General features: G+C 44.7%; 1 protein-coding gene across 1 annotated transcript in view; it reads left to right on the top strand.

Annotated features, from left to right (window-relative positions):
* LOC125710064 (rho guanine nucleotide exchange factor 7-like) overlaps positions 1-24,147 on the top strand; it is a 32,695-nt gene that overhangs the window by 2,857 nt on the left and 5,691 nt on the right. The window contains 19 exon segments of the mRNA XM_048979249.1: positions 9,026-9,110; positions 9,807-9,934; positions 10,137-10,338; positions 11,932-12,020; positions 13,820-13,914; positions 14,420-14,515; positions 15,594-15,716; positions 15,930-16,032; positions 16,034-16,069; positions 16,739-16,798; positions 19,991-20,137; positions 20,576-20,662; positions 21,379-21,442; positions 21,602-21,741; positions 21,868-22,089; positions 22,189-22,282; positions 22,368-22,457; positions 23,940-24,028; positions 24,030-24,117. Coding sequence (XP_048835206.1) covers positions 9,026-9,110; positions 9,807-9,934; positions 10,137-10,338; positions 11,932-12,020; positions 13,820-13,914; positions 14,420-14,515; positions 15,594-15,716; positions 15,930-16,032; positions 16,034-16,069; positions 16,739-16,798; positions 19,991-20,137; positions 20,576-20,662; positions 21,379-21,442; positions 21,602-21,741; positions 21,868-22,089; positions 22,189-22,282; positions 22,368-22,457; positions 23,940-24,028; positions 24,030-24,117 — 2,038 coding nt within the window.

Raw genomic sequence — 24,147 nt, forward strand, 5'->3', positions numbered from 1 at the left:
TTGGTCCGTCCGTCCCCTGTCGAACCGTGGGGTTAGTGTCACTTAGCATTGCCATTTCCACTTTACTGGCTACTAGATTTAAATCCTAGCGCGATCATTTTAAAGCATCTGACCAGTGTTTTAAATCACTGCAGGATATTTAATGCTATTCAAATATTTTAAGATTGTCTTAAGATTGAGAATTGACAGAGTTAGTTATCTGTACATGCTGTTTGTTCTTGATTGTTATGCTTCTTCCTTTAAGACACTATCTTCAGGGGAATTACTCATGCGGTAACCGGCATTTAAATCCTTAAAAAAGACGCTAACGTTGTGCTTATCCTGTCTAATCACGCACATTTACGTGCCGCAGACCAGTTGAGTGTTCATGGTTTCATGTGAGCTTTTCAGATCTGATGACAGTGTTTCCAGTGAGTCCATATTTGTGAACTTCTTGCCGAAAATAACTCTACCAACTTACAAACTTTTAAATGTATTCATGCGATATTTTCAGGTTCTTGCCAATGTAGTCGATTCATGTATTCTTTTAATGAATACATTTAAATTTTCACTGTAAATGCCGACCCCTGCATAATCAGTGAGCGTTTAAATTCTAGTTCCCCTGTATATCTACATGCCAATTTGGAATTATGTCTTCTGTATAATACAGTGGGGCCTTTGTCCTCTGTCCTTTCATGCTTGTACAGTTGTAACTGCCCAGTAGGTTTGATTGGTACGCATTGTGAAGAGATGCTTTCAGAGTATGAGGTCTCATGTGGACCATGCAATGGGGTTTCTTGGAAAAAAAGCCTCTTTCACATTAGCGAGCAGGCATGAGAGAGGCAGCTCCGGTCTTCGGCTGCTGCTACGGGACTCTTCAGTTCAGATTTTGTTGAGGCTTGTCGCACCTGAACAATGCCAGGGGAGACTTTGCAGGTGGGGCAGCATCGAGCTGTAAGCAGTTATCAGCTTTTGTTGCTTCGGGTGACGGTGGGCAGGATACCGCCTGCCCTGGCGAGGAAGGCATGAAGATCGCGCAAACGTGCAATAACTTTGGCTGAAGTTAATGCCGGGAAAAACTGCACCTGTATGTGAAAGGAGCGGGCGCAAATATGAGCATGAAAATGTGTGTCTGCAAAACTATTAATCTGAACTTTGCAGGAGAGCGTGAGTCATGTAGAAGTGGGCCGTGTTCAGCCCACCATCCTAAGACACCGCTTCTCCGCGTGACTCACTATAATTTAATTACTGGACATTGGATTGGGGGGCAGTGTTTTTTTTTTTTGTTCCTTAAGCCTATCCTCGCTGGAGATTGTAATTTTTTTAGATCACTGACAGTTACTGCAGAGATGATTCTCTGCCATGATGCGGATAGAGAGTAAAAATAGCGTTTACGAAGTTCTATCTTTTTAGGAACGAAAGTCTTGTAGATGTTGTTATCTTCACGCGCTGAGATGCATTCAGTGGGGAAATAAAGGGGAAAAAACGTCCCCGTTACTGATTGAAACACCTATGACTCTTATGTTTATCTGGGGCGCAGCATTTGGTTACAATGGCAGGTTTAAATATAGCAGCTCAGAAATGTCTTCCTCCTGAGACCGCCACAGAGGGTGTGAGATTAAACGGGAATTCCACCAAAAATTTTGATAAGCTCGTATCTTTAGAAAGATGAGTTCGTCAGATGTAAGGAGACCATCTGGAACCAAGGCTTTCACTCCTCAGCAGATGCATTTAGAAATTGTATTCTTATTAAATGTTCAAATGTGCATTGAAAGCAAATAAAACGAAGCCATGTTATTGCTGTTCTGGCAGTCATTGCATTGTTAGCAGACTGGCGGTACAGAGACCGTTTAACGAGCTTGGTTTCATTGTGAAAAACATAAAACCAGGACATCCCATCCAACCACATCAGCCGAACAGGAATTAACTTGAATGACACTTCAATATGCCTGGCAAATAGTAGTAATAATAATAATAACAATGATAATTTAAGTGCTTAAGAAAGGACCCTCCCTGTTTGGCCAGTACCCTTTTACTGCATGGGTTACACAAAGAATGAACAGGGGATAACAAACAGAAGCATTTACAGATCTGTTCCATATTTTGGCTCCATTTTGTGTTCAGCTTGTGCAGTTTCTTAGCAAAAGCTGTGCACATGTCTGGGAAATACTGACAATTCAAAGATGGCGGAGTGATGATTTCCCTCCCATACCAAAAAATGTTTTGGGTAAAAAAATTTAAGGCCGTGGGGGTGTCCTGCCAGTATATGGTATAATTGTGGACTTTGAAAAACTGTATGTTACGTCATCATTTCCGCTGCCAGTAAAAGTATTCCAAAATGACAATTTGTATATAATCTGTGAAGTTAAAGTGGACGTGCGGCTGTATCAGTATAATGCACCACTAAGACCCTGTGAAACGAGTCTTTTTTTATTTTTATACCTGAGAGAAGAGGCAGACGTGACTTTTATACTGGTGCACAAGCTTGAATTAGCAGGCTACGTGAGTCACTGTAATCCACGCCCTTCTCACTGATTTTGCTTGTTAATGATACTGTATAAAACGGCACTGGCTCATGCACGTTTTGCTATGGCTACCGCGGGAGCCGTCAGTCATCACGTCACCTTTGAGTGAGACCAGGCTGCCTGATATAACCCTTCAGTCTCCATGCGTCTGCTCCCATTTGATGAATTTTAAATGCTCGAGGAAACTCCGTTACAGTATGTAATGAATAAAACAGCTTACGTCAGAATGAGCTACTGTGGATCAATTCAGTGGATTTGACAGCTATTTCTCAAAGATGCTTACACTTTAGAAAGTGACTCTACCTGCTACTTTAATAGTCAGCAATGTGTAAAAGAATTGTAAACAGTTAATTATAGTAGCAGTAATATTTTTATGATGTCCACCGCACGGGAAAAAAACAACTATCCCTGAACTTTAATTAAAAATTAAGTCTATAACCTCTTTGTAAGTGCAGTTACGCAAGATGGATGAATGGATAAAATGTCTGCTATATATAAAGTATACAAATCAATAAACATGATAATCTGCTTGGCGCTACGTTCAGCTCACTCGCTCCTTGTTTGCGAAATTAAAATTTACGTTCATCAATATTTGTGCATATTGCATTTGTGTTGCATGAGAGTTTTTAAGTTGCATCATGTTAGAATATTTGCACAACTTTTGTTTTGGGGGGAAACTGTCCTGGCTAAATGTTTAATTGTTTGGTATTTGATTGTTTGTTTGAGTGATTGCTTTGATTGCAAAATGTAACTTAACAAGTAGTGTGTTGCACTAACAATGTAAAGGTCGTGGGTTCAAATCCCAGGGAGCACATGTAAATTGTAACCCCCGTCTGTGAGTTGCTTTGGATAAGAGTGTTGGTTAAATCAATGAAATGTAAATATTATGCATGTTCTTAGCCTGGTAAATACCAAGGTGGGTCAATTTGAAAATGAGTTACATTTGGGACTGTTGCTCAACTGATGACTTTAATTGATTCTTAGATGTTCTACCACGTGTGTTTGTTTGCTGCTTATGTCCAGACCTGCCTTCCACTTTTCTCTCTGACACTTGGTGTATCTGATTTCCTCATTGCTGATGTTAAAAATGAACAAATAACTGCTTGCCAAGGCAACCCAGTGGCGTTTTATCTCTTATCCGCGATCTGCCCAAACCCAGCACAGCCGTTTAAATTATGCTCAATCCTTGAAGTGTCGGGCTTCAGCAGAACTGCAGGCTCTCAAGAGGACGTGTCTGTGAAAATGCACATTTGGTGTTAATCAACGCCTCCTCGCTTTGCTTTGTCTATGCCCCCCACCCAATCCCGCCCCCCCCACGAACTTGGATATGACTTATCAGGCCCTGTGCCCCGGTGCTGCATGGTGTGGTGGTCAGGCCAGCTGTGGGGGGCCCAGACAAGCCTCCGTTTGTCCCTGCGGAACCCTGGCCCTTGCATCTCTTCTTCGGGGCTTGGCAGCAGTGGCAATGCCGCGGGCGGGTGGCATCCTTCCTGTTTAAGAGCCTTGTTTAATGTCACAGCCTTGGAGTGTTTAAAGCTTTACATCGGTCTGGGGGGGCCATACACCGCGGTACGACATTGTGTTCCTGTTTCAGCAGGTGTCTGATATCTGTCTCCTAAGAAGGACTCTTACGGCATGCCCACTGGGGTGACTGGCCTCTCTGCATCCGATTTTCTGAAACGGCTATATCTAGGTGTAATTACAAATGGCTGAATAGAGCTTCATGCAACCAAAGATGAGAGTGTACCGCAAAAACAAAATTCAATAACTGCTGACACTGAAACGTATTTTCCTGTGGATTTTGTGGTTACTGTATGTTTTTTTCAAAAGCAAGCATTTTGTGAGCAGATAAAACAGAACTTAAGATCCTTGATATCTGTCATAACTCACTTTCAATAAGATTCGCAGTTACTCTCTTTTCTCAGTGTACATTGACTACGTGTAATTTACTTACAGATGAGGGACGTTGTGTCCGCCGTAATATTCAAATTAAATTCTCCGTGTGCATTTGAGCCGGAGGAGGATAAGGGCGGAGACCATCTGTCCATCTGTCAGGAGCGATGCGGAGTGGGGTTCTGTCTGGTGCTGGACATTTTGGGCTGGTTAGGAAAAGGCTGAATGTTACCTGCTGTTTTGTGATGCTGCTCCACTCTGGATGCTTACATTTGTGTGTGTGCTGGGAAAAAGGGGGGGGGGGGATGGGGTAAAATGAACTGATATAAAACAAACGATAAAATTAAGTGTTTTGTGATATGATAATGGGCCATTGAAAATGGGCGCAGCACTTAAAAATGCCAGAAATGTAAACTAATGAGAGACACTTGAAGTCATCTCACACTGGAAACTGGTGTTTATTTTTTATAAGGAGTGCATCAGCATTCTTCCAAAAGACTGATGGATTCATCTTAATGCAGCCTTGTGTTTTACCCGGAAACAGCAGTGTGCCAACTTTAGTTTTTAACACCTCCGTTTTCTCTCAGCCTGTCTTGCTGGGTCACCTGGTCTCTTGGGACTGGTGTAGCAGGAATTCTTACAATACTGTTGGAAGTAGTGATTTTATGTTATTTTTCGTTACTTATTTGAGGGCATATTAATACTTAAGAAGGAATATTATTCATGTGTGGTGATGCTGTTTTCCTCCTAAGTGTGAAATGTAAGCTGAGATGCCGGCCCAGCCTATAGCAAGGTGTTTGACTGGATTGCTTATTTATATATATTATTTATATTATTTGCCACAGATTGGAAGCATCCTGCTTAGGTTGAATATTATCTGTTTAATTTATATACTAGTTTCTCTTCTGCTGCCTTCAGCATCGATCCAGTGCTTCTAAGCTGTTACAGTATCTCCCTTACTCTGCCGGGTAGGACTGGGTGATATTTAGTTGAAACATATTGTCAATTTGAATATCATGAGTACTGTGGTATAGCCAAAAAACTCGTTTGCTTCTGCAATTAATAGTTAAAGTGCACAGTTTTAAACAAATTCCATCAAGGTAGGAATCTGTTGTTGGTGTAGTTTATCATTATTCCTGTCACACATTCCATAACTATTAGTAAAGCAATTTTGCCATCAGGAAAAACTCCAGCCCACCAGTCATATTTTACTGGTTTCGAAATATGAATTTTCGAATATCATGATAAATACTGATAAAGTGGAGCAGCATGGTGACGCAGTGGGTAAAGCTGTTACCTCACACCTCTGGTACCAGGATTCGAGACTCTTGTGCATGTCGTTCTTGTGTTGTTGGGGGGTTTCCCACCGTGGTCCAAAAATATGCTGAGGTTAATGGGACTTGCTGAAATTGCCTGTAAGTGTGCATGTGTGAGTGAATGGTGTGTGAGTGAATGGTGTGTGAGTGAATGGTGTGTGAGTGAATGGCGTGTGAGTGAATGGTGTGTGAGTGCCCTGCCTTGGGTTTGTGCTCCATCCTGTGTTGTTCCCTATCTTGCGCCAATAGACTCTGCACCTCCTGCAATTCTGAATAGGATGAGCGGTCACAGAAGATGGATGGATACCAATGTTGTGAAAATATCATGATATAATTTTTAGGGCATGTTGCCCAGCCATACTGCCAGGGATAAAAGATAAAAATATAGAGTCAGAGGATTCAGAGTAGATGCTGAAATAGTTAAGCCAGCCATTTTGTGCTTAATCATAAGAATCTGAGAGGACAGATGGTCTAGGATGAGTTTTTTGAACAGATATATTTAGAGGGTGTTTTTCTTCAAAGTGACTTAAAGGTCAGCTCAGAGAAACGTGTTAAACTGCAGACAAAGATGGAAGCAGTTATCTCCATTTGTGTGAGATGCAAAATTGTAACTCTGTCACTGCGCAGAAAAACAGAATGTACCAACAAATATACTTAAGCAAAATAATCAATACATTTCCCCCGATTTTAGCGCACTTCTTCAATAATCTTATCATAACACCAACATAATTATGCACAAGCACACATGAATAAGTGTTAAAGACAGTCGTAGGGGACTCAGTCCTGGTGGGAAGAGTTTGAGGGATCCTGGGGTCATCGGGGTTTTTGGTGGGGAGGAGAGCTTCACCATTCAGGGGCACAGTGTATCACACCAGACCAGTAAAAACGAGTATCCTGCTGTGCTGAATAGTATAGATTTTATTTTGAATGATCTTGAAGAATTGTAAGAGATTTGGGAGGCTGTATTTGAATTCTTTATAGCGATACATTTTCTGTGAAAACCGTTTATGATATTGCCACGTGGGTTTCTTGCTTTGGAGAGAAGCAGGGTGGGTCAGTGGGTTGAAATCCTGGCTACGAGCTTGTTGATCTGCATGTTCTCGACATGTTTGCGAAGGTTCCAGGGTTCTCCAGGTTCCTCTCGGAGTGCAAAAAACGTGCGGTTAGGGGAACACGTGTCTGTAAATTGCTCCTAGCTTGTGTGAACCTTATGATAGAGCTTATGATATTACGTACCCTCCTGCATATTCTGTCAGCTTTGTTTTCTGTGCTTCTTGGGTTTGAAAGGTGGATGGACGATTCCTCTGATTTGTGTGAAACCGCGTGTGGTTGGTTACATACAGCACCAGTCAAAAGTATGGAAACACCCACTGAAAATCAGTTCTTCCAACTGATAACCCTATCCCTACCTCAAGGTTATGTATTAAGTATTATCTTGTGAACAAGGAAAGAGATGGAGTGCTGAGACAGACGACCTGATCCCCACAGTCCCCCTATCTAAACCCTATAGAGTTGGCTTGGGATGAGGTGGATTGAAGGAAACTCCTTCCTGACTGTTGGAGAAGAATTCCAGGTGGCGACATCTGGAAGCTGGTTGAAATAATGCCAAGAGTCTGCAATGCTGCCATCGAACCCAAAGGGCCTTTTACTATAAGGTGAATAACATAGCTAAGATATAATAGCAAGCACATCCAGACTTTTGACTAACACAGTATAATACTTGAATAACATTTGGGGCAGTAGAGAGCAAGATGGTTACGGGCGTGTACATGACTAAAAGTTAGGAAGTCTAAGGACCTCTGTTTGACTTAAATTATTCTAGTAAATTATCCATCTATAAAAAGGTAACATTGTTGGTCACTTTGGATCAAAGTATGAACTAAGTAAATTAAATGCTTCATTTGATGCGTTCACTTTCACCATGAAAATACCATGCATTCAGAATAACTTTTAGTGGATTTTACCGTAATAATATTCTTCACAGCTCATTGAATCTACACATCGACCTTCAGCAACGGAGCCAATTTAAACTGTGCGAGGACCTTTGGTAACACAGGAAGGGCAATAACTTAATGCCTGTTTTGTATATAATTTGTGTTGGTTCATTGGCTAGCAGTATGTCTCTTATTGTGTGCTTTAATACACAAAGGATTGTGTGCTTGTTGGTGAAACGGAGCTTCAGCCAGCTGCAGGGGATGGGAAAGGCTTCGGGGCTGGCTGACATGTCTTGAAAATGATATCACGAGATTTTCAGGATGGGTTTTTCCCATAGAAATGAATGGACAGTCCCCAAAAAGATGTGAATACAAATGTGCATGGAGCTTGTGTGTTCCTTCTATTTCCGGGAGGGGCCCTTTATTTCCCTGTGACGATCCAAAGATCTGGGTCATTTGACCTGGCCTTGGATTATGACCGCCTCAGTGAAAGTGTGCGACTGTCCTGCTGTGTAATGGCATCGCATGTGAGGTGCGAGCTGCCTCCTGTCTCTGGTTAAAACATACCCCAGCTCCCTTTCATCATAGCTGGATAAAGTAGATTAAAAAATGGATGGGAGGATGGAAAGACTGCTGATTTTCTCCTTTGTGTGTCTGATATAAGTCATCTGTGCCTTTGGATTATAACAATAGTCTGTTGTAGGTGATCCAGAATTAGCCTGAGCCTAAAGCTCATGTGTTGCAATGGGAGTGAGTCAGATAAGTACAGTAGTGTGTTAGTGACAAGTTAGATATTGCATAGTTATTGTGTCTGGTTAATTTTTTCCTGGGTGGGGGGGGGGGTTATTATCTCATCTGTGGCTCTAATGCTTTATGTCATTATCTGGCCTGGTGTGTATGTTTGGGGTGTGTTTTTCAGGGTGTGTGCATGTGTACACAATGATATTTTTGGCCTGTTATCAGGTTGGTTAAATATTTGCTGGGGTTGTGAGTGGAGGCGAGGAGCAGTGCGCGGCTGCACAGGACTGACGCGGGGCTGACCGCGCTTCCAGATTGGCTGCAGCGGGGGCCGGTGTGCAGATGGCGGACGCGTGGGCAACCTGGCCTCGCCCGCGTCGTGGGTCCTCGCGGAGATGCAGGCAGCCGGGCTCTCCTGCCTTCCACACGTAATCCAGTAGTGAGACGCATTGCAGCAGGATTTGGTCAGGATTCTCCTCAGCCTCGTGAAGCGTGCTCGTTAAACCGCCCCCCCCCCCCCCCCCATACTGCGCTGGAGCGCAGACTGTGAGGAATGTGCTTGAATTTTTATTTTTTTTTCGGTCCCCTGCATTTCCCTTCCTGTCATCGTGCTTCTAATCCATTATTCCTTCCTCCCCAGACTTTCGAAGCCAATGATCTGTTCCTGGGGCAGAACTTCACCAAGGTGCTGAATTCCCTGGTGGCATTGAATAAGGCGACGGCAGGTAGGTGGGCGTGGGCGGGTGGCAGCGCGCGGGAATGCGTGGGAGCGCGTGGGAATGCACGGGAATGCATGGGAATGCGCGGGAGCGCACGGGAATGCGCGGGAGCGCGCGGGAATGCACGGGAATGCGCGGGAGCGCGCAGGCAGGCTCACAGGTGCAGCGGGGCGCTGCCTCCATCCAGGCTTTTACTTCATGTCAATCTGAGACTGTAATCTGGCTGATATGAATTAGTTGGATGCAGAGTGTTCCTTCTCTGTAACATTACACAGAACTAGTATGATCCCCATAGAGAGTTTCAGACGCCCCCCAGCAGTCCCCTTGCGTTCGTGCATCTGGCATTCAAGCTGATCACTGTCATGTTTCTGACTGTCAAAGCTAATTGCACTATTAACTCACAGACCAGTTCAGTATATGTATATTCCTCCAAGACAGAAAGATTCTTCCAGAAATGTTAGCTTGCAGCGGATCCTCCGAAATGTCCTGGATCAGAATGCTGATAGGTTTTCAGTATAGCGGGAAGACAAAGGGTGTCATCTCAAGAATACCCTGTGTGGTTATTGGGTTTTTCTGTCTCAAGTGTGACCAGTTCTCCTATTTAGCTGTGAAAGCAACAACACTGTATTGACTCTAAGACTTCAATTCTTTGTTTTGGTTCTCTTTCTTTGACTCTCATTTTCGTACTCGCTCTGGCCACAGACCTTGGCATTGACTCCGTATGCGCACGCCAGTCCTCATTTCACCGGATAAAGTCATTGGACTCGCTGGGCTCCCAGAACACCTCCACCAGATCCTCCGCACTCCTGCAGAGCCAGTACCGCAGTCTAGTGAGTGTCTGCTTCAGTAATGCATCCCCAGTGACATCCAGAGCCAGGAAGCGAGGTAGGGTTAAGTGGCACTGGGCCGCAGTATAGCAAGTATGACTGATTGAATGCACGAGACTATCTGTTTGATTATACCCTTAAGTTAGCCAATTGTGTGGAGATGTGGGATGGTCTTAAGGTAAGTCTAGTATCCTTCCTCCTGCAGGACATGGCAGAGAACTGTTTCTCCCAGGCAGTGGTGAAGGCCCGCTTCAACTTCCAGCAGACGAATGAGGACGAGATATCCTTCGCGAAGGGCGACATCATTCACGTCACGCGCATGGAGGAAGGAGGGTGGTGGGAGGGTCTCTTCAACGGCAAGACTGGCTGGTTTCCTAGCAACTATGTCAGAGAGGTCAAAGGTGGCGGTAAGTGTCTCTGGAGCCAGATGGGACTCTGGGGTTTTGTGGAGATTGCAGAATCATCACAGAGAGTTACGTGTGCAGGTGAAGCAAGCGGGGGTTTCTGACGGACCCATTCCGCTAACCTGTACTGCAGCCAGGGGGCGGAGTAGTACCTCGAATAAGGGCGGGGTCTAGCTCCGAAGTCATCTGCGCCCTCAGTTTTAAGATTAATTTATCTTGCAACTTGTAATTTGTAAGCGCCGAAGATTTTTTTTTCTTACAATTAAATGTGAATTTTCTGTATCATGAAAAAAAAAAAAATTCTGCATCTTCCAGCAAGTTTCGTGCTGAGGAATTACAGTCACTTGGGTGTATGAATCATGCTGTTTCAGCCCAGAAATCCACCACCGAAATGCTGCTTGTTTCCTCATTGTCATTTAATGCGACAGCTGTCTTGGATGATTGCTTCCGCTAATAACATGCTGAACTGACGCAGTAACAGAACTTTAAATATTTAACAGGTAATTAATATTTCAAAAGGCAGACGGATTATGCTTGTTTGGGAAACATTTAAAGATGTTGCAATGCGCATTATGTATCGTGCGCATGTGTAGCGTGCTGTTATTTAAAGGGATGCGAAAAGTGCCTCGGCTGAGAATCACATGGCAAAAGCATAGTGTTTGAATTGGCAAGAAATGAAGCGTCACCTTTATTCAGTGCAGAGGCACCCTGGGTTGCTGTCAAGTCCATTCTGAGTGTGTGAGAAAGGAATCCGTGAGAAGAAAACGTGTCAGATGCTGGATGTATCAAAGATCTTGGGCTGAAGGAGGCTGTGACTTTGTGTGTGTGTGTGTGTGTGTGTGTGTGTGTGTGTGTGTGTGTGTGAAGGGCAGGTGTGAACGTTTGAACGGGTTTAGCTTAGCTTTCTTTATGTGCGATGTAGCTAGGGGGTGCATCCAGCTCCCTCTGAGGTTCCCCATCAGAAAGTGCTATAGAGTGATTCTGCCAGTAGGACGTCCCGATTTTGCAGAGTTCGACGTGTCCCTGGGTCAGCAATGGAAGGCCTTGCATTTCACTTCTTTAACCAATCGCAGTCTTCCTTGTATGACATCGCCGCATTGATCCGTTTTTCCTCATTTCCAAACTCAAGGCTTTCAGCAGTTGAGCTGGAGGTGATGTGGCTCAGGGGGCTGAGCCTCTGTGGCTGTGATTGGAAGGTCGCCAGTTAGAGTTATTATTGTTGTTGTTGTTATTATCGTCATCATGATAACAGCATTATCATCATAGCGATTTTATTCACGATAAAACAGGTACTTTACAAATATATACACCTTGCCGCTTAACATAAAACACAGATTTAAATTAATCTGCTGATGTCAAGCAATGAAGACTGTGATTGGTTAAAGAAGTGTAATGCAAGCCCCTCCCTTGTTGACCCAGGGACACATCAAACTCGGCAAAATCAGGACGCGCGATTTTGGCAAGACTGTAGGGTTTTATTGGGGCAGCCACTGGCTTTTCCCTGAATGCTTCTCTAAAATGCAGAGCAGCTAATATGAAAATCAAAGTAACTGCAGATGCAGCTTACAGACCCCCCCCCTCTTTACTTTCCTCCAGAAAAACCATTATCTCCCAAGTCTGGAACTCTGAAAAGCCCCCCCAAAGGCTTTGACACCTCTGCCATCAGCAAGACCTACTACAATTTGGTGAGAATTGCATTTTTAATGTAGTTGTTTTAATTGATTTACCTTTTCGTAGATCATATTCATATGCAAAGTTCCTCACTACACTGTACCTAGAATGAAGAGTATCTCCAGGTCAATCAAGCGGCAGCAGAAGAAGGCCCTGTTTGTACTCGAGATGGGATGCCACAATTAGCTGATGGCACTGTCCATAGACATTAGTAACCAGGGCTTGCTCGTTAGTGTCATGCACCATTCAGTCCACGCAACAAGAACGTCACATTTTTGTCCTCTGCCTTTTGTTTGAAGATCTTCGCTGTTCACAGTTATCTTCAGAGTTAAGTAATTGCACAATGCAAACAGAGATTCTATGGAGACACAGTAGCATTCCAGTAGTTCCTGTCTGTTACATGTCAGTGTAATTACAGAGGAGGAGAGGGATGGTCTGGGCATTTTACTATGGGGTGTGACCAAAGGACACATGCTATCCCTCCTCCTCAGTGTACAGGCCAAAACTGTTTGTCGTACATAGAGTAGGCTTTTGTGAAGGAATATTTTTGCATTAAGGTGATAATCCAATACAATTTTATGAATAACAGTAGCATGCAATATTTGGAATCCTTAAATTTTCCAGGTAGTAACTTGAAAGCAGAGGTGGATAGTTCAGGTCTAGAAAGTAAAAAAAAAAAAAAAATCCATAATGTTTTATTTCAAACAACCAGTTGAGTATAAAGAGTCACAGTAACAGTGAACAGACGCTCCTCTACTTACGAACGAGTTACGTTCTGAACGGCCTTCGTAACTTTAAATGTTCGTAAGTCGTTATTCAACATAATTTTAAGGGTATACGCAAGTACATAGAACTAGGATGCTGGGAGTACGCACGCTACGCTGCTGCGCGGCGGGAGTAGGGACCGGAAGTCGTACTAGGCGGAATTGGCGCGCAGGAAAAAATTTTGATGTTGCGGACAGGAAACGGGAGCCAAAGGAACACAATTTGGACTAGTAGAGGAGCGTCTGTACTCAACTGGTTGGTTGAACCAAAATCTTGGTCTGGATTTTTACTTTCTGGACCAGAACTACCCACCTCTGCTTGAAAGGCACTTTTCAGAATGTTCATTTTGGACAGTGTCATGGTCTTTAAGTGAACCCCTTCTTAAATGTCCTGCTCACAATGAGCAGAGCTTAGGGAACAGAATTCATGCTCTCAGAATTCATAATCGCCAAAGCCCTGATTATCATAGAATAGGTGACCTTGTTTGGTCAGGATGACCTTGTTTTTGCTCGTTTCTCCTGGTCCGGTAGAGGAAAGGGGGCCTGATTTGGCCTGTTATTGCTTCGCGGAGAATGGCTCAGTGCTGGGGTGTCGTCAGTGGTGCTGGGTGAAACTGTCCTTATTCCAGATCCTCAGATCTGCTACCTGGTGTATCGACAAAGAAGAAAACATGGAATATTATATCGCCAGAAGACCAGAAAAAAACCTGGCATTTTTATATTCGTCTGGTTTGAGGGCAGCGTGTGGCTCCACAGATGAAGCCTCTGTGCCTGTAATCATGTGGTCGCTGGTGTAAGCCTAGCCTCAGCATTACAGTCCCATTCGTGGGCCCTTGAGTAAGGTCCTTAACCCCCAGCCAGCTCCATAAGCACCACTACGGACGGTGGCCCTGTGCTGCCAATCTTGGTCTCGTTTACATACCTGTCATTGGGTCATGGACAGCAAGATGATGATGAGTAAAGTGTCAATATTATTATTATGAATGTATGTGGAATCTTTAGCAGGGCAATAATGTCAAGCTTAAACCGGGCTATGCGTGTCTCTTCAGGTGCTTCAGAACATTCTCGAAACTGAGACGGAATATTCGAAAGAGCTCCAAAGCCTCCTGTCAAACTATCTGCGCTTACTACCGACTACAGACAAGTAAGTTATGAAGTCGTGCGCCTTGTTTTAGGGTCAGACGTTACTGAATTGCACTTGAAATGTCCCCCTGCCCTACACCTGACCTCATGGATCATTCAGCATCTCTTACCCAGAGGAATATGACAGATCATCTCGGATTACATATGGTCTGTCATTCTTTCATGGTTCGAGACTGAAAGCATACTCTTAAGGTTGTATATTCCCCAGAGGCGCCATTAGGTTGCTAGGAGAAGGGGTGTTGTCAGCGTTGTCTGGGTGCCTTGTCATGTTGTTTTTGCTCAGAAGTTCTTTAACTTAGTTCAATAATTCCCAGCGGAGTCCACTGCTTTGTCCCTGCATCTATTTGAAAATACCATTAGCTGCAAGGATCCTTGGGGGTATATTCTACATACCATGTGATCGAGCTCTGACCTAAGTTCTGCCTGCTGAATGAAAGTTATATAAGGAGGGTCTATTCCAGTGGTGTTATTGGTGTCCTGACTTTTGTTTGTGGGCTGCCTTCCAGACTGAGCAACTCGGACGTTGCGCACATCTTGGGGAACCTGGAGGAGATCAACACATTTCAGCAGATGTTGGTTCAGTCTCTGGAGGACTGCACAAAGTGAGTTGTCAGCTGCACCCCCCCCCCCGCTTCTTTGGTAGTTACACTGAACCACTTCAAAGGAGCGTGTTTTCATTTGGGCTGGAGCAAGACTGACCAAGAGTGATGAGATCTTCGTAATTTGTAACTAAATCCCCAACCACGGTGTTTCCGGAGTCTTTTGGTTTAGCGTCGTCCGGAGAACAGGGTGTGCTGCCTGGCGTAGGTGTTAACTTGAAAATGGCCTATAGCTGTAGGAGAATCATGGCAATTCTCTGTAAACAGTGAAAACCTGGTATATCCTGTGCAGTATTCATTTTTAGAGGCGGACATTTCAGGTCCAGAAAGTAAAAATCCAGACTTTGTTTCGACCAACCAGTTGAGCTCTCTGTCCCTGTGACTCTTTATACTCAACTGGTTGGTTAAAATAAAATTCTGCTGTGGATTTTTACTTTCTGCGCCTGAAATGTCCGCCTCTGTTAATCTGACCCATCTAAGGCTACCAAAAATGTGAGTTGTGACTACTGTGCTTCCTGGAGGGATGAAAAGGTTGTCTCTCCTTGTCCCCCCCGGAATTACAGGGACGTCTTCCAGGCTTTGTATGTCAGACCTGCCTGACCTGAGTGTGTCTCCGCTATAAATAGAAAAGCAAAGCTTTCCTGCTTCCTGCACCTGCTGACCATTGCAATATGTCACAGTGAAGCCTGCAGGACACGGTGAAGGCTTGACTTGGCTAATGCTGCCTGTTGTTCCAAAAAAAATAAATAAACGGCTACCTCTTTCAGCTGCACAGTGAGCTGGTAACGATGTTCAGTGGTTCATCTGAGAAATGACCTTAACAGGGAAAACTTCCAAAGTTTCAACTTTCGCTCCTTATTGTTGTGCTGCTAGACGTTCCTGGACCCAGCTTGGCTTCTCAACCTTTTTTCAGATTTTTCCAGTCGTTTAATTATGTTATAATTAGCACACAGTACTATAGTGGTTCGCGTCTTTGAACAAAGACTGCCCAGCTGGCCCATGACTACAGGCTGTGAAAGTGTGCAGTGCATCGTTGTGGTCTGAAATGTACTTGTATCTCCCTGATTGCGGTGCCCTATAGGCTGCCCGAATCGCTGCAGAGGGTGGGCACGTTTTTTCTCAACCTGATGCCCCAAATGAAGGGACTCTATGTGGCATACTGTGCCAACCACCCATTCGCCGTCAACGTCCTCACAGAACACAGGTAACCCGGCCTCAGGCCCTGTTTCCTCATTGGTTGGCTGAGCCTTTTCTGCCCGCATTGGTTCTATAGCTTCCCACAGATTTCCTGCTGTAAAGCTTGTAATATATCTGCGTTCAAAATAGACAAAACGTAGATCCTTTGTGGTATGTGGGAACCCATGGAGTCTGCTTCATATAAAATTGGTCTGTGTCGTCCGTATGTCGCCCCCTGCAGTGAGGAACTAGGAGAATTCATGGAGGCGAAGGGAGCCAGTAGCCCAGGCATCCTCATGCTTACCACGGGCCTCAGCAAACCCTTCATGCGGCTGGACAAGTACCCCCACTCTGCTGAAGGAACTGGAGAGGCACATGGAGGTGGGGAGGGGTTACTTTAATGTCTTTGGTATCAGATAATATAAACATAACGTCCACCTGGTTACTGTATCTAAAGTAGTTCAGCACGCAGTTGTGGGTGTAGCTCTGGTGCATTGAGCTGCATCCTTTGAGCACGAGATTTTCACCTCCAGTTGCATTTACATTTATTTATTTACCAGATCTTTTTATCCAAACTCATGTACAAATGGGAGAGCAAGGCCAACCTGTCCCCGGAGTGATAGGATGAAGGGCCTTGCTAGATGGCCCAGCAGTGAAATCCCAGCTTTGGGATTTGAACCGGCAACCTTCTGACAACTTTTATGTCATGATGTCAGCTGTCGCGTTCTTCAAGTTTATTATTGTGATGTTTACATTTTATTTGCACTTCTCAGATATGTCATTCGGTTGCTGACTGGCCAGGGAAAATTTCTGTTTGATTTCCCATGAAAAATACACCTTGAGGAGCTTAGCTACAAGTTTGTTATACAAATGTCCCATTAAGCACAATATCGCTCATTCACTGATTGTGAGGTGGTGGAACCGCAATAGGAGCAGCGCATCCTGGGATCTGTGTGCTGTGCGTCTTTGTGCGCCTTGTTCAGTAAAATCTGTGTGTATCACAGTTTTTCTCACTGGGTATTACAACATGCTCTGTTCTCTTCTCTGCAGGAGTTCCACCCCGACCGGCCAGACATTCACAAGTGCATGGCATCATTCAAAAGCCTCTCTGTAAGTCAGGCTTTTATCTGCACAGTTCACTGTCATACCGAACTCTCTAGCACCGCCCAGTGGACGTGCATGCTTTGGGAAGTGAATTGTGGGCTCTGGTGTACTGAATATGTTTTTCTAATGTGAAGTAATTGCATTCACATACAATGTTCTTCTTAAACATATGTAAGAGACACTTTTGCACAGTTGAAAACCACTCTTTAACTGAATACTGCTATGGTAATTCCCTCCCTGCAAATTCCTCCAATCCAATCCAGTCTTGTTTTTGCTCCCTCCCAGCTCCTGGTAGTGAGCAAAAAACGTGGACTGTCTGGCAGGGAGCTCGGAGGTAGCAAAAATGTGGACTGTCTGGCAGGGAGCTCGGAGGTAGCAAAAATGTGGACTGTCTGGCAGGGAGCTCGGAGGGAGCAAAAATATGGACTGTCTGGCAGGGAGCTCGGAGGGAGCAAAAATATGGACTGTCTGGCAGGGAGCTCGGAGGGAGCAAAAATATGTACCGAATGTGGGTCACTGAGGATCGGATTAGGAAACAATGCTCCAAACCGTGAGTGACATGGATAAAGCTAGTCAGCTAAAATAGCTCTTGGTGCATTTGAGCAGTCTTCATGGTTTGTCTCAATTCACACATGGCCTCTTGTTTTTTTAGGATTTCGGGGCTTAGTGTTTGCGATACTGGCCGAGTGCTGGTTATATACCACGCCTCTTGTCTGAGTTCTGTGTGTTTGTACAAGCATTTGTTTCATCTGGAATGAGTGAGTTCCTATACTTTACAGAATCCTATCTTTGGTTTGAATTCTGCCCATGACCAGATATTGCTGTCCTGTCAGAAAATAATCTATTGTAGACGGTGTTTTAACCTGCTTGTCTAGTATGTCCTCTCCCCTAGACAACAGGCACATGAAAACCAGAAAATTATTTCTTTTACACATTATGAACCTCTAGCTTCCCCTAGAATGTGTTTGGCTTTATCTGGCGATAGCTAGCCTGTGGGTAATCGCAGCTCTTCCATTGCATGCTTGGATTCATCTCTGCATTAGCATTGAGCTCTTAGCTTGGGGAGGAAGAAGGTCTCAGGCCTAATCTCTCCTTGCAAGTTGCCCCCCCCTCCCCAGTCATTCTGGCCTGGTATCTCCTGAGCACTTTCGTGTAGATCCACTTATCTCATGCTAAAGGGCAGGCTTCCTGAGATTTAGTCTTATTCAGTTTCCATCAGCAGGGGATGGACGGATTGACGTCCGTTTTAGGTCATATCACTTGTAATACCGCCTGTTGTTCTTGAGTATTAAATTTTACTGTGTGTATATTATTTACATTTCTAATAGACGGATGGATATGGCTGTTCCAAGCAGCTGATATTCGCAGAGGCCACCTTGTTACAGTCCTACAGACCAAGAACAGGGCAGCTGGAAATAGAAAGGCAGAGACTTTCTCTCTTTATGAGGGACATTCCGGTGTGGAGACCCAGATCAACCTGTGCCAAGGACAGAGTTGGATAATTCAGGTCCAGAGCATAAAAGTTCAGACCAGGATTTTGTTTCAACCAACTAATTGAGCATCAATAGTCACAGTTACAGAGTACTTGACTGGTTAGTTGAAACAAAATCCCAGTCTGGACTTTTACCCTCTGGACCGGAATTACCCAACTGGCCAAGGAGATCCTTAGTCTGTTTACTGTCCTTCAGTAACTCAGATTCTGGCCAAATGCGTTTCAGTTGAGATGCTTTAATCCATTAAGCACACTGTTTATTGCCCAGTTAAATGCCATAGATGAAATATGTATATTCTGAACAATATATTTTGTTTTTGTTTTTTTATTTTTCATTATTAACTTTTGGTCTCATCCATCCATCCATCCATCCATCCATTCCTTTTTTGAAACCACTTGTCATGGGGGTCCAGAGCCTCAGAGACTATGGGCACAAGATGGGGAGCCAACCTATCACTGGGCACACTAATACTCCATTCACACACACACACACACACACACACACACGGTTTTAGCCATTTTGCCCTTTATTCGATTTTTCAGGAGCAGTACTCTGTTCAAGGGTATTATAGTCGGACCTGTCCTGAGATTCAAACCAATGACCTTCAACATGGCGTTAAACATTAAGCCTTACTGCCTGATGGAATGTTTGACACAGTGAAGCAGCCTGTGATTGTGTGACTGTATGGCATAACATACGAACGTCACACATGTTTCTAGCTGAGTGTTGCCACTGATTTCCCAGATGGATGTGATTTCTGATTTGATTCAGTCTCATTCATTATCGATTGTGACACCCAACAGTTAGTAATCTGTATAAATTTGCCGTATCCTTATGCTTATTAAATTCGGTTAGCGGAGCCCCACATGCTGGTGTTTTGCTAAATCATGGAAGCAATGAGCACTGAAGTGACGGTGAAAGGAGGGAGAGCTCAGCAGCCACGGCACCTTAAGAAAGAGGAGATATTCTGGATACATGTTGTAGTTACATTTATTAAATGTAAGGATACGGCAAATATATACAGATTAGTAACTTTTGGGCAGTACTGTACACATCTCATTATTATTCTTGCCATCTTTCTAAACTGCTTTTCTTATTGTGGGCGTAAGTAAAAGTCCATGATAACAAAATGCTGACCTCCGGACAAATTTTTACACCTGTTGTCTAAAGCTCTGTAATCACATAGCATTTGTCAGCACTGATCTGTGTCTGTTGACACAATTGTGGCAACACCGCCAAGCTATTGGGCACACTATTGTCAGATAACCTATAGCTGAACAGAACTTGTGATTATTTCAGGTAATTTTACTCCTTTTTTGTTTTATAGATAGCGCCGCATTAAGCACTAAAATATTTCATATGATCACAATGTGATATCATGCAGCCCTACCTTTAGTGGGAGTGGCTCCTGCCATTTTTTTTAATCTGCTTTTGTTCCCAAGCCTAGTTACACTGGCTGCACTAGAGTAACAGAGTTAAAGCCTCGCATACCGACAGGAAAAGGCCACACGCTGTCAAAGGCATATATAAAAATATCGATGGTGGGATTTTACGAATCGATATCAGATTATGCAATTGAAGCTCGATTCGAATCAGGAAATTGATTTTTTTTTTAAACCCAGCCCCACAGATGTTGCCAGTGGTATATATAGACATTTTGGGCGCTGTCACCATGTCACGCCACTAACTGCCCCCCGGCCAACAGGCACAGTGCCAGGAAGTGCGTAAGCGCAAGGAGCTGGAGCTGCAGATTCTCATGGAGTCCATCCGATGCTGGGAAGGCGAAGACATCAAGACACTGGGCTCAGTCCTCTACATGTCCCAGGTCATGATTCAGAACCACGGTACCGAGGTGAGCGAGACCATCGGCACGGGGGCTTGGAATGCGGCTCCTCCTCTTCACGGCTTTGAAATGCGCTGATATGTTTGATTCTGCATAAGTAGCACACAGCGCCTCCTTATAAATCTATGGGCGATTCATCCTACAACTTTTAAAATTGTGTATCTTAAAATCATCACCTTTTATTTTTCAAACAGTCATGTACGACTGGAGTTTTCTAGTGAAATAATGAAAGAGAGCTTAAAAATCCACCGGGGCCCAGCTTCGGCAAAACGACCGCCGGTCCATTCATATCACTCTTCGCCAGCATGTAGTAGTCATACCTCGAACCAACATGGAGGATGTGTTCCGACTTTTCAAGTCCGTGTTTGAGCATTGAGGAAGCAGCATATTCAGCGCAGCAACATATTCGATGTGTGTCACTGACGCAGGAGATGCTTTGCGTTGTAGGAGAAGCACGAACGCTACCTCCTGCTGTTTCCCCATGTCCTCCTCATGCTCTCTGCCAGCCCCAGGATGAGCGGCTTCATTTACCAGGTAGCCCCCCCCCCCCCCCCCCCCCCCCCAGGTTGCTCCCAACACTGCGATACTCTTGCCCTCTTAATTGCTATTTTAACCCTAGCGATTATGAGACACTTTCAAAGCTAGTAGGCAATATAGCTTATCAATACTGCAATTAATCGTTACATTTGTTTTACGATCATTTGTTGATTTAAAAAATATGCTATTTTATGTGGCCTGTAATGCAAGAATGCAAGTGAATTGTCTACCTCTGAAATGTTAAAGTTCTTTGTTGTTTTCACATTGGCCATTTTAAAAATGGAAATGTGCACTTTAAGCCGGCACGAAAAACTGTGTAGTTCATGCAACTAGGAGTCGAAATGTGTGACAACTTTATTCAGGATACATACTCATCCTTTCTAGTTAAAGGCCTGTTAAATTGAATTTTTAGTAGTTTCATTATTTCAGTATTGGAGTGTTAGCCATCAGGATGCAATGGTAATATTTAGATTTTTTTTTAACCGTGCACTGGTATAGTGATTGCACCACATCGTGGACTTGTTGGGAATACCCAGCCTAATGTTAGGTCCCTATTCTCCCGTTGCTGTGTGTACATGTGGGGTTTAAGAGTCTCTGAATTAATGCTGAGTTAATAGTGAAATATGAAAAGCATATGTCGGTGTTTTACCTGACAGCTGCTAACTAGACCTCATTACCGTCATACCACCTCATTCATGTGTTTTCTTTCCCAGGGTAAACTGCCATTGACAGGAATGACAGTCAGCAAGCTAGAGGACAACGCTTTTGAGATATCTGGTACGTGGCTATAAAAAGCTCAGTTTCTGTCATATTAAATTGATTGTAAATCCAACCCAGATTAGTAGCCGAATTGGCTTCATGTTCAAGTTACTGAGGAGTGGTCTTGCATCTTGCATGTTCTGTGTGTGTGTGTGTGTGTGTGTGTGTGTGGTACAGGGAGCATGATCGAGAGGATCCAGGTGCTGTGTAACAACCAGCAGGACTTGCATGACTGGGTCGACCACCTGCATCGTCAGACGAAGTACATCACCATGGGAACGCCCAACCTGAAGCCCTCCCCTGTCCCTTTCCACACAGTTAGTTGCTCTGGACTCCGGTGTTTTACTTGGTCTCTGTTGTTACCGTGCATTTCCCGTCTTGTCTTTTCGCTTGACGTCGTCGCTCCATAATACTTTTCTGCTGTCACCCCTCCCTGACCACAGCTTCCCTCACATCCGATCACCCCATCCCGCCATTCCGAGAGCCGAAACGTGGGCCTGGCCCCCACCTACCACACCCTCCCGCACCCTTCCTCACACGGGACTCCCCACAGCACCATGATGTGGGGGCCGCTGGAGCCTCCCAAGACCCAAAAGCCCTGGAGCCTCAGCTGCCTGCGGCCTGCACCGCCCTTACGGCCCTCAGCGGCACTCTGCTATAAAGAGGTAAGAATCGGCTGCTGGAGCTCCGAGTCACCATTGAGAACCTAACTTCCGGCCCTACAACGTCTGCTTCTTCGTCTTCTCACCTCTGTCTCCTTCAAGGATCTCAGCAAAAGCCCCAAGAGCATGAAGAAGCTCCTTCCCAAGCGCAAGCCGGAGAGGAAGCCATCAGACGAAGACTTTGCGTTGCGGAAAAGTGGGTGTTCTTCGTAAAACCGGCGTCGAGTCTGTCAGCGATGACGTGAGGCGTCTTAATAACGACGGGCCTCCGTCTCTTCCAGGCACGGCCGCCCTGGAGGAGGACGCGCAGATCCTCAAAGTCATCGAGGCTTACTGTACGAGTGCCAAAACACGCCAGACTCTAAACTCGAGTAAGTCCGTCCCAGGAAGGCCCATCATCCTCGATTCCGCGCTTGCAAACTTAATATTAGGCCTTACATTCAGGCCTCATGCATATTCAGCCTGTTGAGCTCTGAGCAGAGCAGGATGTGAATGTTCAGCATCGTTTATTAGGACTGTCATTGGAATTGAGTTCTGTTTATTGGGACTGTTGTCACCTACTATTCTATATATTTTAATGAGAACAGACACAGGTATTTATTTATTGCTGTATTCTTGATCAATTCTGTGTCCCACAGAAAACCAGTCATCTGTCATCTTTATTCACACCTGCCCCGAGGTTAAAATGTCTTGCTACCACTCTGAGCTGTTGTCCTCCAAAGGCCCAGCTTACGGTTCCTGTCTGTGCCACTTTCTGTCACTGGCTGTATGTCTGTACAGCAGGAGAAGCACCTTGTCTAGAAATAAATGCGTGGTCCATAGGACGACCCTTAGCACCCTTAGTGTGAGAGACCGCAGACGGCAAAATTACGCGTCAGAACCTTCTGAAAGCAATAGTGTTGCTTTCTGAAGGGGTTAAGTTGCTCTTTCTTGCCCCGTGAATAAATCTCCACCTTAATTCTGTCCTCTACCTGCGTACTAACAGAGTGTGTAGCACCACTGGAGCCTGGTATCCTTCTGCGAGATTCTGAAGATCACCTACAGCCCATAGCTCCTCTAGCACCGGTCATAAGTCTGGACACACTTGCTGAAAATCATTTGTTTTTCAACCCTAAGCAGACATCGAGGTTATGGTGTAAGTATTAAAGAGATGGACTGCTGCGACAGATGACCTGGGCCTACAATCCCTTGACCTAAACCCTATAGGCTCAAAGAGTAAGAGCAGGGTAGTCAACTTCTGCCCAGAGATTGCGAAAACTCCTTCACCACTGTTGGAGAAGCTTTCCAGGTGGCTACACCTGGAAACTGGTTAAAAGAATGCCAAGAGTCCGCAATGCTGTCATCAAAAGACAAGGGGAAGAGTCAAATTTTGAGACAATAAACACTTCCCTTGGTCATAGCAGTATTTGATATGTATTACGTCACGCCTCAGGGCCTTATTGTATAAGGTGGATAACTTAATAGAGAGAAATGCATTATAAGCAGGTGTGTCCAAACTTTCGATCGGTGATGTAGCTAATCTGCAGTCGGCAGGATTTATGTCGCCTGATTGTCTTTTCTCTTCCTCTTTTCCCTTCACTCTCTTGCGTTGTTCTGTTCTGTTGTTCCTCCTTTTGTTATTTGGTCATATATATTATTTTCTGGTGGGGGTTCACCCCTCCCTGTCACATCCCATTTTTATATATTTTGTACACCCTGCTTTTGTTATTTTGAATCCCCCCCACCCCACCCGGACCCACCCCAACCCTCATCAAATTCCTTCAAAATTTTTGGTTTTGCCAAACCCTTTCCCTTCTCCGATTCCCATCCTGGTTTGTATCGGTCCCATCCCACCCCACCCCACCTCCCCCCAGCATGGCAGGGTACTGACCTGATGCATAACCACGTGCTGGCCGATGACGAGTCCTGCGTGGACTCGCTGGGCCGCCGCAGCAGCCTCTCCCCGCCCGGAGCCGACCTCCGACCTGTCTGAAGACTCTGACCATGACAGTATATGGACAGCCCACAGTTACAGAATGGGTTCCACATCCCGTAAGAGCTGCTGCTCATACATCTCACACC

Source organism: Brienomyrus brachyistius, chromosome 16 (genome assembly GCF_023856365.1).
Source record: "Brienomyrus brachyistius isolate T26 chromosome 16, BBRACH_0.4, whole genome shotgun sequence".
NCBI lineage: Eukaryota > Metazoa > Chordata > Actinopteri > Osteoglossiformes > Mormyridae > Brienomyrus > Brienomyrus brachyistius.